The sequence below is a fragment of the Schistocerca serialis genome, chromosome 3 (assembly GCF_023864345.2).
Source record: "Schistocerca serialis cubense isolate TAMUIC-IGC-003099 chromosome 3, iqSchSeri2.2, whole genome shotgun sequence".
NCBI lineage: Eukaryota > Metazoa > Arthropoda > Insecta > Orthoptera > Acrididae > Schistocerca > Schistocerca serialis.
Genome location: NC_064640.1, coordinates 100,443,310 through 100,459,816, shown reverse-complemented (window position 1 = coordinate 100,459,816; position 16,507 = coordinate 100,443,310). Strand labels below are relative to the sequence as shown.

General features: G+C 34.8%; 1 protein-coding gene across 1 annotated transcript in view; it reads right to left on the bottom strand.

The window, feature by feature from the left end:
- The window catches only part of LOC126469766 (hepatocyte nuclear factor 6), a 593,466-nt gene that overhangs the window by 26,401 nt on the left and 550,558 nt on the right, over nt 1-16,507 (bottom strand). Inside the window, exon 4 of the mRNA XM_050096989.1 lies at nt 9,525-9,637. Coding sequence (XP_049952946.1) covers nt 9,525-9,637 — 113 coding nt within the window. The remainder of the gene's footprint in view (nt 1-9,524; nt 9,638-16,507) is intronic.

Below are 16,507 nucleotides of genomic sequence, written 5' to 3'. Positions count from 1 at the left end.
AAGTACTCAACTTAACTGTGAAGCCATAATTAAAGCTGGCTGCAGAGTATTCTACACCTACATCAGGCACAACTTTGAACATTCAGGGCAAAAATATCATATAAACTCCACAGTTTACTCTGATATAGTCAAATATACTTCCACACCATACTATTACCACTCCAGTCACACAGATTACTTGTGAACATTACTACTGCCAATTCTATGGAGGACAGGAGAAAGCACTCTTGTGTAATGATTTAATGTTAATTTAAGTCTTGACAAATGTATTGACAAGAGTCGCAATCACTTTTGCAAACAGTTTTAATAGGTTTGCCACATTTGACAGGGATCAAATGTCCTTTGTAAAATAAGATGGATGTCGGAGATCACTTAAAAATAGCTGAAGGGAATACTATTGCTGAAGGAAAATATACTGGTGAGTCAGCAAGTGAAATAGCATGAAACTCAGACATCTTATGCTAAATGATATAATTTTGCAAAAATGCTCCAAAAAATCTATGGAAATCTAGATGGGTCCATACCACTGGAGAGTTCACAATGTATCAAAAGTCTGACAGATAACCAACAATTATTTAAGAAGAAATTAAAAGAATTTCTGAATGACAACTCCTTCTACTCCATAGAGGAATTTTTAGATATAAATTAAGAAAAAAAGTTGTTATATTAACTTAATTATGTTGTTAAATTAACTTAATTATGTCATGTATTGTAAAATTTGACTCGTTCCACATCATTACGAAATATCGTATTCATGATCCATGGAACTAGTATTAATCTAATCTAATGGGGAATCTGGAAATTCCTCTAGTTGTATGGTGTTACATAGTTCTTCAGTGCATTTCAAATATCACCTCAAAAAAGACTTCTGGGACTGCAACTGATGACAAAATTTGAGTTAATCAGTATTACTTATTTTCAAAGTGTAGTTCAATTGTAGGTCTTGTCCAAAGTCAGTCTATCAGGAAAACTCAAGAAGGCAATAACTGTTTCAAAGTATGTAATGATGGTACATATTTCTTGAGAAAGGTGGCCATACAACAACAGCAACAAATGGAAATGCAAAACAACCAGTCAGTCCACAATAACTTACAGCAGTTTATTTTGACAAACTGGAAAAGAAGTTTATGAAAACAAGCAAACAATTCAAAATTCTAGTCCATTTCTATGCATGATGACATTATTTTTTTGGATGCTCTTCTTTTGATAACACTCTAAGATCTGCTGGAATTAAATGTTGTAAATTAAAAGAGCTGCTTGTTTTATTCTGGGAGATGCAAAAGTATAAAAAAAGAGCACTTTGTAAAGATAGAATGTTAAGCATTTGATGGGGCATAACATGTACAGAAGATCCCAAAATGTCCAAAGCATTTCTCATTGAATTATATGACATTTATTTCAAATTGTGATCAATGACACATAGTGGAGGGTCAAATTGTAAACTGCATACCACAGATATAAAATGAATGTAGCAGAGACTCATGTTTACCGCAGCTGAATGAAGTTAACAGCAAATTAAATCTTAAATCCTCAAAATAACAAAATCAAATTACATCAATTAAAGTGACTCTTATAAGTATTCTAAATTAACTTGGATTAATAGAGAACCAATTCAGGAGATGTGATGCCTACTCCCATTTGTAGTTATCTTTGTGTCATAACAGCTTTTTAATTTATTTCTGTAGTATTTGATGTTACACAGACTTATTGTAGTACTGTCTACCTCCCTAGTTGCATGATCAATGTGGCAAGATGCCATGAAAGGGAACTGGGTCTGATTCCCAACTGGGTCAGAGATTTTCAATGCTTGGGGACTGGGTGTTGTGTTGTCTTTATTTTTATGTCATCCTAATTCACACACAAGTTGCTGCAGTGGCATCAATTAAAAAGACTTGCACCAGGAAATTAGTCTATCTGACAGGAGGCCCTATCCACATGCACATTTCATTTCATTATTGAAACACTGATCTTAAAACTGTAAATGTCAGATCCTGAGGAGAAAATATTCAAGACGTTTTCACTCATCAGAAACATAAACTTGTTATATGGTGTTTCAGCACACTGCACCATAACTCAGTGAACATAAATCCATTGAATCTAGTGACTGTATTTTGGGGGCTTACAAGTTGCACAGATAACCAAACACAGTCACAAAGTAGGCAAATACATAGAAGTATTCTGCTCACTAATGCTTTCCCAACTTTTTAAAGATGGTGATGACTCTTTCAGTACTTTTTCAAAGAGTGGACAGTAACCTTCTACTTGAGTTCATCTCCCCACTGGGGTCTGGACATGACAGAAAGGTAGATGTATCCAAAAACATAGAATAAAAGGAAACTTTAGAGAAACTAAATGAACCAAATATGTAATGATTGCCATCACTTACCTAAACCACTGCTATTGAAGTGTGGTAGGATGGCACTGACAAAGGTTTATTTTTCTTCTTTGTTCTGCATATCCATACACAGTTTTGAGCAAATATTGGCACTGAATGGTCTGCAGTGTGTCAGAATCTATGTCCAAGTCATTCTCTAAATGTTGTATTTAAAATGAGATCTATCTGCAAATCCTTAAAAAATGCCACCTTTCAAGCAAATAGATTATTAATATATCCCAGCTTCCCTAAGTAACTGCTGTGGTGCTATTTTCAGTCATATCTCTTAAAGTATCCTTGCTCTAACTTAGGAGATGAGGATGCTCTACCTAATAGCAAACAAATCAAATAAACATTGCTTTATACAAAATTTGCCTCAATTCCTGCATTATCTACAGCAGAAATTGTATAGTTAAGAATACATGGGCTAAAAAATGTCTGGAACATCTAAAAACAGTTGAGGGAGAGAGAGAGAGAGAGAGAGAGAGAGAGAGAGAGAGAGAGAGAGAGGAAAGGAGGGAGGGAGGGAGGCAGGCAGGGATGGAGGGAAGGAGGGAGGGATGGAGGGAGGAAATGAATCTACGTTTAAGTTTCTTTATGAAGTGAAGCCTAAGTAGTCGAAAGTAACATCAAGTAATGCAGGAAGCCTATAAGTACTCCTTCTGGTTATGGTTAGATGTATTCTCATGCTGTTGATAGGAAAAAAACAATATTATCCTTTTCTTATCAACAGATCCTTTTTCCTTCCTTATTGAAAGTGATATTATGCAAAAAATGTGTTGGAATTTTTATTCAATGATCTGCTGACATTCCTGTTCAACAACTGCTCATATTCATCACACATTTTTGTGGTCAAGAACACAGACATCTTACATGAAAGACAATGAGATTATGTGAAATAATGGCTTCAGTTTCTGAAACTTGTGCTTCTTCCTTTCACAGTAAAGAGTAGTAGCAAACCTACAATTTCTGCATCACATTAAGCCTTTTGGACTCATCGATAAATTAGCTCTGTTGAAAACTGTAACCATTTAGCAGGAAAATGAATTTATTATTCTGTTCCCTTTTCAATAGGATGAACTCTCCACCTGAGTTCCAGCATAACATGGTCACACAGAAATTACTGAAGAAAGATAAACATATAAATATAATTTCCTTAAACTACTGATGGAGAAGGAAGATGTGGAGATGGAATATTTAGTCTGTTTCACACTTGATTAGTGAACTGAGCCACATTTTCATCAGGCATAAAAGAAAATAGTGAAACTAGCAACAACTATAAACTTCACGACTTCTCTCATTCCTTCATGACACATATTTCTTTAGTTGCACTATTTGGACTTGTTTTTCTTTTGTTACATTTTTAGAAATCTGTTATTTTACTTCCAGAAAATATTTATGTGTTTTAAATGTCTTGGTTGTAGCATAGGTTGCCAAACTGTAATGAAACTTTCCATTCAAGCAAAGGGCTGTATTAGCTAAAATTTCAAATTTATAGTTGTTCCAAATAGTGCCACAGTTTTGTCACAAAGATGGAATTTGAGAAGTGTTCTGTGATGAAAATAATTCAATATCAGCTTGTTTCTTTGAGGCCATCTGGAATTCAGGTGTAGAGTTCGGTATCTCCATGTTGGGAAACAATATTATGCTTTGCAAGGTGAAGAGCCTAGTGCAACAGAGTGCACAAGGCTCTCCAAGTTTCACTTTAGTGAAACAAAAATAAATGTTAAAACAATTGCAATAAAAAGAACAAGCATAGACATCTGTACAAAATATATTTTAACATACATAGGTGCAGTCAACACAACACGTAAAGACAGATAAAGTTCCCTTCATTATAGATGGTAGAATCCATTATTATGTTCTTGAAGGTCACTGTACTCCACATTGTCCAGTGTTCTAATGCTTGCCAACCTCTGTTTTCTTGAGCAGAACAGTATCAATAGGTGCTGCATTTTAGATTATTTTATGATCACCTGATGAGTGTGGAGTTAAAATCCTTGCCAATGAATTTGTATATGTAGAAAAATATAAATATATATTTATATATTTTTATACATCTGCTAGAAAAAATATATATAACCATATAATTTTCTTCTTCATACTGAAAATTATGTCCAATAAAATAGCACCATACGAATATTTCCCTGTCAAGATTCACAGCCACACATCATTTTTGTCTGTAAATGATCATAAATTGCACTATATGTATCCACAGTAGCAAAATTAGTACCTATCTAGATTCCTCCAGTACATGATATGTGAAATAACTAAAAGACAGATTGTAAAACAGTTTTCATCACTTTTTTTACTCCGTATAATATTTTTGGTAAATGTCAATTTCTTGAAAATTTTCTTCTTGTAGATTCAAACCACACAGCTCTTCTTCAGTTTCAATATTTAACACAGTAATATTAGCATAAGTCAGTTGACAGATGTGGCACATCACATGTAATATTGCCAAGAGCCAGTTAACAATTATGTGCGAAAATAAGAAAAATATAATAATTTATATCTTCACTGTGCAGTTGTTTATGTTTCATACAGCAGCACTCTCTTGAGTATTGTCCTGAAGATTCACACCAATATTCCATTTCTTCTGTGAAGTAACACTGATGTAGTTGTATTGACCTGTAATCATTTCAATACTTAGAATTTGCTTGCTGATAAACTTGACTGTTTTTTGATAAATATTCAGGCTTGCAGAGTACATTGTATCCTGTGAAGGCTAGGTAGAAGCTGTGTAATTTGTCCATTACTGAATGATTTGTTCTATTCTGGTATCAACTATCTTCAGATTGACAGGAAGTGGTACTAAGATAATATTTCCCTCTTCTTTTAGCTCTGTTTAATAAAATATTTGTGTATTAGAAAAATAAATAACTATTTTATTTTGTGCAAATGATGAAATATACTGCAGTTGCATCAGGGTCCAGAGCCATGACAAATTTCTTGATGATATCAATATGACACAATTGCTGCTATTGTTAGGGTTAAACCATCATTTTGTTTTATTTTATTTTGTTCACTAATATGTACATCCAGCTGCATAGCCATTCTCAAGACTAAAGTGTGACCCATTAATCACTGTCAACATATTCTTCTTTGTCACACAGTTTTTGAAGCAGAGCACAGTAATCATACTTTAGAGTTATTAGAGGTAAATTGTATAAACATATGATATCATCATATTGTTGTATTTTCCTGATAGCTGCGGAAGAAATAGTGTAATTACACTACATTCATAAACCATTGGTTAAAAACTGTATTTTGAATCAGTTGAGTTTTGATATCCTGAGTGTAATTCACAATATACAGTGACTTTCGTTACTAAACTAAAATAAAACATGGTGCTCTTCTGTTTTGTTAGAAGATTCATCTCAAAACTATCCCATGTCAGTGGACAATTTCACACCACATTCATCTTAAAACAGAGCATTTTTTCATCTTCACTACAAAGACAGAATTAATCAGGTTGTCGACGGTGTATAATAACGTTCTTCCATCAAAACTTCATTCACACACATTTATCTGTTCTGAATTTTTTCATTCTTTACACCAACATATTATTTTGAATAACGCACAAACACAATTTCACTGCTAGTAGCATACTACTGATTCATGGTCTGAAAACCCTTTTGGTGGTTAAAGTAATTAAAACAGATGCAACAATTTCAAATGTTCACTCGCTGTTTAGTCTTCCTTGTGACTTCTGCCCCATTGCTCCACCATGAATATTCATTCGGAGATTTAAAACTGTATTCTTAATTAAGATTTTGAGTCTACCACCCCTCACAAACTCTGTTTTTAATGATTATTCACATTCAGCCGCTGAACATTAATCCGTTTATAACAGAATATTCATAGTGTAGAAGCTTATTGCAAATATTCTTCAGATTTCACAGTGTAACCCAATTGTCAATTCCGGTAGAATACATATTAAATTGCTTGCAGTTTCATAGTAAATTCTCACTCCCTGCATTTTATTGGATGTTCAGTTTATCAAAGAGGAAACTGTAAACCAAACTAAACATTCGAATGTGCCCTGAGTCTCATATATTCATCCAACATAACGTAGTGTGTAGATCCACCACAATACAATTACATCATTGCTAATGTGTATTCATTATTATTGTAGAACTGACATAATCAGTTTCAAGACCTTCTGACTACCAACAATATCACTATTAGTTGCATTATGGTAACTGATATAACATATTATGAATTAAGGCACTCCTGTTTTGCAATATTCTGTGGTTTTTCAGTTATGTCTTAAGGACACCTCAAGAAGAAGGTGTTTCTTATAACAAATGCAATATGGTATTAAAAGTGAGAAAATTATTTCTGAAATGATCACTTCATATTGATCACAGGTCATATCTGTGAAAATCTTAAGCAGTAAGGCATCTTCAATGTCATTTGTCTGAAAATCCATTAAATTCTTCTGTTTTGTGCTTAGTTACATCAGTAAAATGACTGATTTGTTAGCTCAGCTCATTCTTCAATAAATCTAGCACTTCAGTGTTCTGAAGAGGTGGAAGGCAATTGTTGTCTTGCTTGTATATTTTTACTAAGATTTAAACCTTCACTTCACCAATGTTGTGTCAATCACTTACCCAGCATGTGGGCAGTCAATTATGTGAACCACTGGCACTTCTTCATGACTGAGAAAATATTGAGTATGTATGTCCATCAGCTGACACATCTGCATGAACATGGCCTTACAGTTCCATCGAATGTCACAGATGACATCTTTCCATGTTTCCAAGAGAGTTTTAATTTTTCCTTCTTCTGTTGTTCATCTTTGCAGTACATATTTTCACATTTCCTCACATCAGTAAGCATAAACAAGTATGACATTCACTACAATAAGTGCACATAATGCCCTGTCTCCTTCCAGGTTACTAAATATGCATTCCATTGCTTCACTTAATATGGGTAAACATAAGTAGATTTTATTGATTTATTTCACTGTAAGTGAAAAATCTCTGATCGGCACCAAGTTAGACTTCCTTCTTAATTTAGATGAAGGTAGTTCTATGTGAAAATTCCACATCATTATCACAAAGACAGTTAGAATTGCAAACATCTTGGTAGAGTACCAGCTGCAATTATTCTTCATCGTCATCATCATTATTATTTTCCTCTGTGTGAAGGCAAAAAAAGAAACATTCACTATTCTCTCTGGATTAGACAAACCTTCATTATATACTCTTGTGTAGTGTAGCATTCAATCCTCCGATGTAAGTCATATTGTCAAATTGTTGATTTTCATCTGCTACAACACATAGCACACTTAAATTTTGATGCAGAGGCTCATCTAGCAATGTATTAGTGCTTCATTTTGAACTAGAAATTATTTCCTGTGGTGTTTATCTTCTTTCTTTTTGTTTCCTGTTAGTGAAAAAGTATTCTGTGTGAATATATCCAGATAACTGATGATGCCACTTATACAAACAATATATATATTTTTTAATGGTTGGCTTCTCTTCATATAGAAGACTCAATATGTTCCATCAAACTTCTTCAAAAGACTGCATACCTTCTGAAACTATTGCTAACCACTACTGAAAACACAAATTCACTTGATTTGTAATAAACTGAGGCAGAGTAGTAAACAAATCTCAGTAAACTGTGCATATTACGTTCAGATACAATTTTTAAGTCTACCAGTCTTTACATACTTGTAATATCTAGTGCCCTTTATATAATGTGGTAAGTCGTGTAACTGGAGTTGTGCCCATCACAAAGGTAACCATGATTTTGAACTCTGTTACATTACTAAAATGAGATTTCAGACACTGATTCACAATGAATGAGGATTTGCTGTTTCTTTTCCTTATGGTGAGAGTTCTTGCTGAATCTTTCACGCAGAAACCCATATTTTTGCAACACTGTTTTAAGCATAATATTTGCCTATCATTTGTCAACCAATTTTTGTTATTACAGAATTTAGTGTGTTTTATATTTTGTAGTGACTTTCAAGATATAAAATTTCAGTCATCATTATATGCAACCATATCCCTCTCCCCTCCTATTTCACAAAAAACTGATCTTGCATCACCTTGGACTTAGGCAAGTTTTAATATGACAGCAGCATATATTTCCTCTCTGAGCAATGAAAACAGTAGACTGAATCACAGTTCTTTAAAAGTTATGCATGAAAACACTAAGTTAAGCATGTCATTCAGTTACTTTAAGGATTTTCTATAAGTTAACTAGTATCACAAATCAGTGATCTGCTATTCATTTAGATTTTTGAAAGCAGCAACATAAATTTTTAGTGGTTCTTTGAATATTTTATTAGTTTGCATAAGATGTCAGATGCAGATCTGTGCCCATACACCATGCTGAAGTAGAGTAACCTTTAATCAAATAGTATATGAGCCTTCTTCAAAATATAAGGATCTTACAAATGCATCACTAAAAATGACAAAATAGCTTACAACCAGAAGCTGGTTTAAATATTTGCATCCTTCATGATTTCTAGAAGCTCAATAATAACTTTTTTGTGAATACCAACTGCATATTTCAGTCACGTTGCTACCACTCCATGCTAAATGTCAGCATCACCAGCAAATACTGTTATTTTGATTTACAAATATATGGCTAATGTCAGTGTTAGTTAATTTTAGTGATGAGCCTTCTGCATCCAAAGAAGAGAAATATGTTCAAATATATAGTTACTAATCCATTTCACTTCTGAGGAGACCTACATATTTAAATCTAGTACTGGCTGTATTATTTAATTCTTTCACTATGCTTTTCTTTTCCATGTGTTACTAATAGTTGAATTTTTCATGATTTTTAGTGGTCAGAGTAGAGCACATATGGTTTGCTTTCACTTCTGATCATTTGAAATAAATATTAGCTCTGAGAAATGTAGTGTTTCTCACAGGAAAATAAAACATCATCATTTCCTCTGTATTACTTTCTTGATAACGCTGTCATATTTGCTATCTTCCATACGAATTTGGAGATACCGAACTCTGTACAATGCACCTGACTTTCCATGGTCAAACTTGTGCCAGGGGACTCAGACTCATTATCCAACATCCAAAGAGGTGCTATTCTTCCTCCATGAGCTAACATATTCCGCTCTCCATATTGATTTCTAACTGCAGGCAAAATATATACATGGTAGTTCCACCTTAAAAATAGCCTGTAGAGTACGGCGCTGCAGGTCGGTGAAAACCAATCGTGGCTTCTTGGGGGCGGGTGAGTGCTCTGGTTGGCTCTGGGGGTCGTCTTTCCTCTTGCAGGCTGAAACATAGTTGTTGATTACTGTAAAACAGCTGACTTTTATTTATAGCAAAGATTTAAACAACCAAAGTTTTTTCAGTTGGCCTGGAAATAACAAAATTGTGGTAACTCATTGAAATGCCACACAAAAAAGTATTTAATTTATTAATTGACATAATCTATATACTATAGTATTACACCCATAATTTGCAAGAAGTATGTAATCAATGTCCATAATTTCAGAAAAATGTAGTTTTGTGGGCCAAAAGTACATCACAATTCATGTCACAATTAGCATAATGTTGGTATGTCTGGCTGAAATATTAATTTCTCCATCTAACAAATAATAACTTGGGAAAGCGATGGAGGGACAACAATGAGATAAGCAAAGAGTATATACACTGAAGCACCAAAGAAACTGGTATAGGCATGCATATTCAAATATAGATATATGTAGACAGGCAGAATATGGCACTGCGGTCAGAAACCTCTATATAAGACAACAAGTGTCTGGTGCAGTTAGATCGGTTACTACTGCTACAATGGCAGGTTTCAAGATTTAATTGAGCTTGAATGTGGTGGTATACTCAGCACACCAATGAAGTCGGGATTTTCCCATACGACAATTTCATGAGTGTACCATGAATGTCAGAAATATGGTAAAACATCTAATCTCTGACATTGATGCAGCTGCAAAAAGATCCTGCAAGAATGGGACCAATGATGACTGAAGAGAATCTTTCAACATGACAGAAACGCAACCCTTCCGCAAGTTGCTGCAGATTTCAATGCTGGACCATCAAAAGCCTTGCCTGGGCCCATCAACACTGAAATTGGATTGTTGATGATTGGAAACATGATGCCTAGTCAGACAATTCTGGTTTCAAACTGTATCGAGTGGATGGACGTGTATGGGTATGGAGACAACCTCATGAATCCATGGACCCTGCATGTCAGCAGGTACTGTTCAAGTTGGTGGAGGCTCTGTAATGGTATGGGGCATGTGCAGTTGGAGTGATATGGGGCATCTCATACATCTAGGTATGACTGATAGGTGACACACACGTAAGCATCCTGTCTGACCACCTGCATCCTTTCATGTCCATTGTGCATTCCGACAGACTTGGCCAATTCCAGCACAACACTGCAACACCCCGCATGTCCAGAACTGTTACAGAATGGCTCCAAGAACATTGTTCTGAGTTTCAACACTTCCACTGGCCACCAAACTCCCCAGACATGAACATTATTGAGCATCCAGAATGAGATTTTCACTCTGCAGTGGAGTCTGCACTAATATGAAACTTCCTGGCAGATTAAAACTGTGTGCCGGAGTGAGACTCAAACTCGGGACCTTTGCCTTTCGCAAGCAAGTGCTCTACCAACTGAGCTACCCAAGCACAACTCACGCCCTGTTCACACAGCTTTACTTCTGCCAGTACCTCGTCTCCTACCTTCCAAACTTTACAGAAGCTCTCCTGCGAAGGGCAAAGTTCCCGAGTTCGAGTCTCAGTCCGGCACACAGTTTTAATCTGCCAGGAAGTTTCATTATTGAGCATATCTGGGATGCCTTGCAATGTGCTGCTCAGAAGAGATCTCCACCGCCTCGTACTCTTACTGATTTATGGACAGCTCTGCAGGATTCAGGGTGTCAATTCCCTCCAGCACTACTTCAGACATTAGTTGAGTCCATGCCACATTGTGTTGTGGCACTTCTGCATGCTCATGGGGACCCTGCATGATATTAGATAGGTGTACCAATTTCTTTGGCTCTTTAGTGTAGTAACATATTGAAATGGCAGATTACAAAGGTTAAATCTGAAGAAATGTTTTATTGCAATAATAACATTTTTGTGACTTTCTCCCTAAAACTAAAAAAATCAAGAATTTTAAATTACTGTATTTGTTAACTAACATTAACATGCATAGGTACTAAAGAAATGCTCTTTAGGTTAGAACACTGACATCAGCTGTTACACTTACATTTAACAGCAACAATTCACTGCACAGTTCTGCAGTACTTATGGTATTCAATATATGACAAGGGAGGATGATATGTACTAGTGAACTCAATGAATTCTCCTATAATGGTATCACACAGAAGAAAATGTCAAGTGAGCTAGTAAAATTTCCTTTCAAAATGTTTAGCTTATTTACTACATCTCTAATCTGAAAGTGGAGTGCTTATGGTATTCAATATATGATAAGGGAGGATGATACGTACTAGTGAACTCAATGAATTCTCCTATAATGGTATCACACAGAAGAAAATGTCAAGTGAGCTAGTAAAATTTCCTTTCAAAATGTTTAGCTTATTTACTACATCTCTAATCTGAAAGTGCAGAACTGAAGCTTCTCTCATGTATGATTTTCCTGAAATGTGGTTACTAACTGCATGAAGATAACTGTGTGAAGAAACAAGATTTTAAATGAAGGATAAGTTATGTACAGAACAGTAAATTGTAAGTTATAATGTATTAGCAATACAGTTCACCAAAATGCTCAATACATGACTACCGTTTTGTGTAATTTAATAGGCTGAAAATACTGCATTAAACACTGACATAGCAATGCCAAAGAAAAAATAAAAACTTCAGTTAACTGTCTGCTTAATAGAGAAGCATGGATTTTTTCGTCTTTTTAAAATTTATTTCTGGTTATTTCAACATCAGCTAATCTCACATGACACACATTTTGTTCCTCATTACACAAATCCTATAATATGAATGCTCTCCTTTTATTATTCCAACTTGATTAACATTTTGTGCTGAGACAAAGAAAAATAGGTTATGGACATTGGATTGTTCTTGCTGTGAGAATGGACAGTAGCATCATGAAAGCTCTTACATACCACTGAAAAGAAATAATATAATGATCAGAACAGCAGTGTGGCTAAATGTGACCACCAAAGAATTGTATTAGAGAGCAATATGATTATAAAATATATATTTATTGATATCGTATGACACAAAATCACCAGGAAGTACTGTAGTTTCTTAATACCAGAAAGGCTTTTAATCTTTACATTACCCGTTCATTGTAAACTGTAAGTTGACCAGTACTGTGCTGTAAATATGACTAGAAGGGTGAATAGCAAAAGCAATTAGGGTAACCATGACATATCACTTGTGGCTGATTCCATAATAGCAAATGTATTTATTAGTATAGAATTTATCCAAAAGGAGCAGGTAACAAAGTTATCACAGAAGATGTGCAAAACCAAAGTCCTGCCATTTGTGAATCTGAAAAAAATAACTGTGAAGAATAAAGATTTAAGTGGCAGCAGCAGTTCACAAAGTTGTGTGTCTAGAGAGAAAGAAAGAGAGAGAGAGAGAGAGAGAGAGAGAGAGAGAGAGAGAGAAGGCAGCAAAGAGAATGCCCAGAACAAAAATATTTCTTTAAAATGCTTAAGTCTGTATACAGCTTATATCAATAAAATCTAAAAGGTAATTTAAAGCTTTACTCAGTCAACACAATAATTTCTTGATATAGCATTATAAGTTACTACCAGAAGAAATCGTCTATGGTATGGAAGTAGTGCTCAATAAGATATGCTTGTATATTAATTAGATTACTTTGATGTCTAATGCTTTTTACTTCCTGTGAATGACATGCAGCTGTCACAAGAACTTATAAATCTTACACATAGCAGAAGAGCAAGCAATGTCTCAATGTATGAGATACAGCAAGACTGGTGTCACACACTTTGTTGTCTTATATTGTTACTACCATCTGTCTGTATATCAGCTTGGCAACCTATGTTTGAACTGAGGATGTATTCTCATTAAACCCAGTCTCCGTAACACTTGCTACGAATGTAGGTTGGGCCCTACCTAGTGTAGAAGTAATCCAGGCAGCAATGACTTCAACATCTTGCTTTCATGTCATGTGAGTGCCAGTTAAAACAAGTTGTTATTGTGCGTTGTGTGACTGCTTAAAATGAACTCTGTCATATAACATTCTATGAGCTGTGAGGTCAGAGACTTTTCAAAAGGACAGAAGTTCAAATCTGAAGAAATTTACTGTCAGCCAAGGGAAATGTTTGTCAGTTCAAGGGTAACTGAAGGAAATGTGAGTAGTACGAAACGTTAAACAACACATGAACAATACTGTGAATGATGAAACTCAGAGAGTCACATCTCTTCACAGATGATTTGAAAACTCAAGTGCACATCAAAAAATTAGGTGACAGGTACCAGATCACCAGTTTTTTCAAGCTCAGTGCATGTCTTAGCCAAGTGATAGGGGGTGTAGGATCATTGTGCAAGGGTTTTATGAAGCTGGACCATGTTGTGATAGTGGGTGGAGTGCGAAACAGTATTGATGGGGATCAGGGCTACAATATTAAGTGTGATCTAGCAAAAATATCAGCTGCAACAAACTATACAAAGGTTGGCTTGATTTGCCCCAATTGAACAGTTCTATCAGGAGGGTCAATATGCAGCTACATCACCTGCTTTGGCTGGCTACATTATAAGGCACAGGTTTGGTTCCTATTGATGCTATTGGTAGGTAGGACATCATAAGGCATGGTCTGCATCTCGGTAGGGAAGGGAAGGGAAGGGTACATTGGCTGGGATAATAGCAAAAACTTAAAGGGTGGCACTGAAACTCATGGGAGTACCTCTTTTTTAGGCCAAGATCAGTGTCTAGTTAATTAACATTGAAAGAAATTAAGTTTAATTAGAAGCTCAGAGAGCCAGATGCTACAGATGTAAAAATATCACAAGAGTCTCATAAAAGTACAGTGAAAAATAATGTTGGTATGTCACAAGATTCTCATAAATGCACAGTGAAAAATAATATTAGTATATTGCATCAGAATATCAGGAGATTTAAAAACAAACTAGATGAGATTCTTGTTTGCTTAGACGATTTAGAAACTGAAGGCAGGATAGATGTACTATGCCTGTCTGAACATCATATAGTCACAGATATGGAAGAGATAAATGCAGGTGGATATAAGCTTTCAGCTCAAGTAAGTAGAGACACTACTATGTTTGAAATTTATCATAGTGTGAAAAATTCAGAAGCTAAAAAATTTTCTGTACAGCAACATATAGAAGTATGTGCATGTGAACGTAAAATAAATTTTGGTGCTTTTATAATTGTAGGTGTGTATAGGTCTCCATCGTGAAATTTTCAGCTATTTTTGAAAAATTTGGATTCTTTGTTCTACTATCTTCCAGAAAGAGGGAAGAAAATTATTGTTTATGGGGTTTTCAATGTAGATTTTCAGAAAGAGTCCAATAGAAAACTTGACCATGAAGTATTACTTGGTTCTTTCAATTTGATGCCAGTTACTGATTTTCCTACTCATGTGGTACAGGAAAGCAGCACACTGATAGATAATGTTTTTATAGAACAAGATAAATTTAATCAAATAAAAACTTTTCCTGTTAAGAATTGTCTGACTGATCATGATGCACAGCTAGTTACAGTATATGACACAGCTCCACACCGTAATGCAAAACAGTCCTACAAAACAGTGCATTCAATCAACGATTTAACAACTGTAAATTTTAGGGAAAGCTTGCAACAGTTAGACCGGGGTGAGTTATACAAGGAACCTGGCGCTAATTTAAAATTTAACCTATTCCATGATAACTTTGTGAGTACATCTGAAAACGGTTTCCCTAAGAAAAAAATTGACTATAATTGTAAGAAACCATCTAAAAATCCATCACTTACCAAAGGAATAAAAAATCTTGTATACAGAAAAGGTAAATGTATCTTAAAGCTAGAAGGAGTAATGATCCAGAACTTTGAAACATTATAAAAACTACTGCACTGTATTAAGAAAAGTTATTAAAAAGTCCAGAGGTATGTGCATTATGTCTGAGATTAGTACCTCTGATAATAAAATTAAAACAATTTTGAATATTGTTAAAAGGGAAACAGGGCAACTGAGAGCACAGGAAGACTGTATTTCTGTCAGACGCAATGAAAAATTTGTTAACAAAAAGTCAGAAGTAGAAAATACTTTTAATAAACATTTTTAAGTATTGTAAAGGAAATAGGATCCAGCTATACATTAGAAAATGCAAGGCTGTATATGGAAGAGGCAATACCTATGTAATTTGATAAAACTGAAATTCAACCCACCTCTCCTATTGAAATTAGGAAAATAATAAACTCACTCAAAAGTAAAAGATTGCGTGGAATTAATAGTATTTCCAATAGAGTAGTAAAAGCTTGTTCCTCAACAGATCAGTAGGATTCTCAGTCACATATGTAGTAGCTCACTGAAACAGGGCATTTTCCCAGATAGACTGACATATGTACTGTTAAACAACCAATGCACAAGAAAGCGGATAGATCTGATGCTAACAACTACTGTCCAATCTCAATTCTGACATCTTTATCCAAAATTCTTGAAAAAGTAATGAATTCAAAAGTAGCTTCACATATCTGCAAAAATGAACTGCTTGCAAAATGTCAGTTTGGTTTTCAGAAAGGCCTTTTAAGAGAAAATGCTATATATGCTTTCACTGGCCAAATATTAAATGCTCTGAATAACTGAACATCACCCATTTGGATATTTTGTGATCTCTTAAAGGTTTTTGACTGTGTGAATCACAAAATTCTTCTAGATAAGCTTAAGTATTGCAATATGAATGGGACGGTGTGCAAATGGTTTAATTTATATTTAACTGGAAGGATACAGAAGGTTGAAATTAACAGAACAGATATTCTGCAAAAATCAACAGAGTCTGCTAACTTGGGATGTATCAAGAATGGTGTGACACAGGCTTCAGTCTTGGGTTTCTTATTGTTCTAAATATATATTAATGACTTATCACTCTTTATTCATGAAGACTCAAAGCTAGTTCTTTTTACTGATGATACAAGTATAGGAATTACATCCATCAAACAAAAATTAACTGAGGA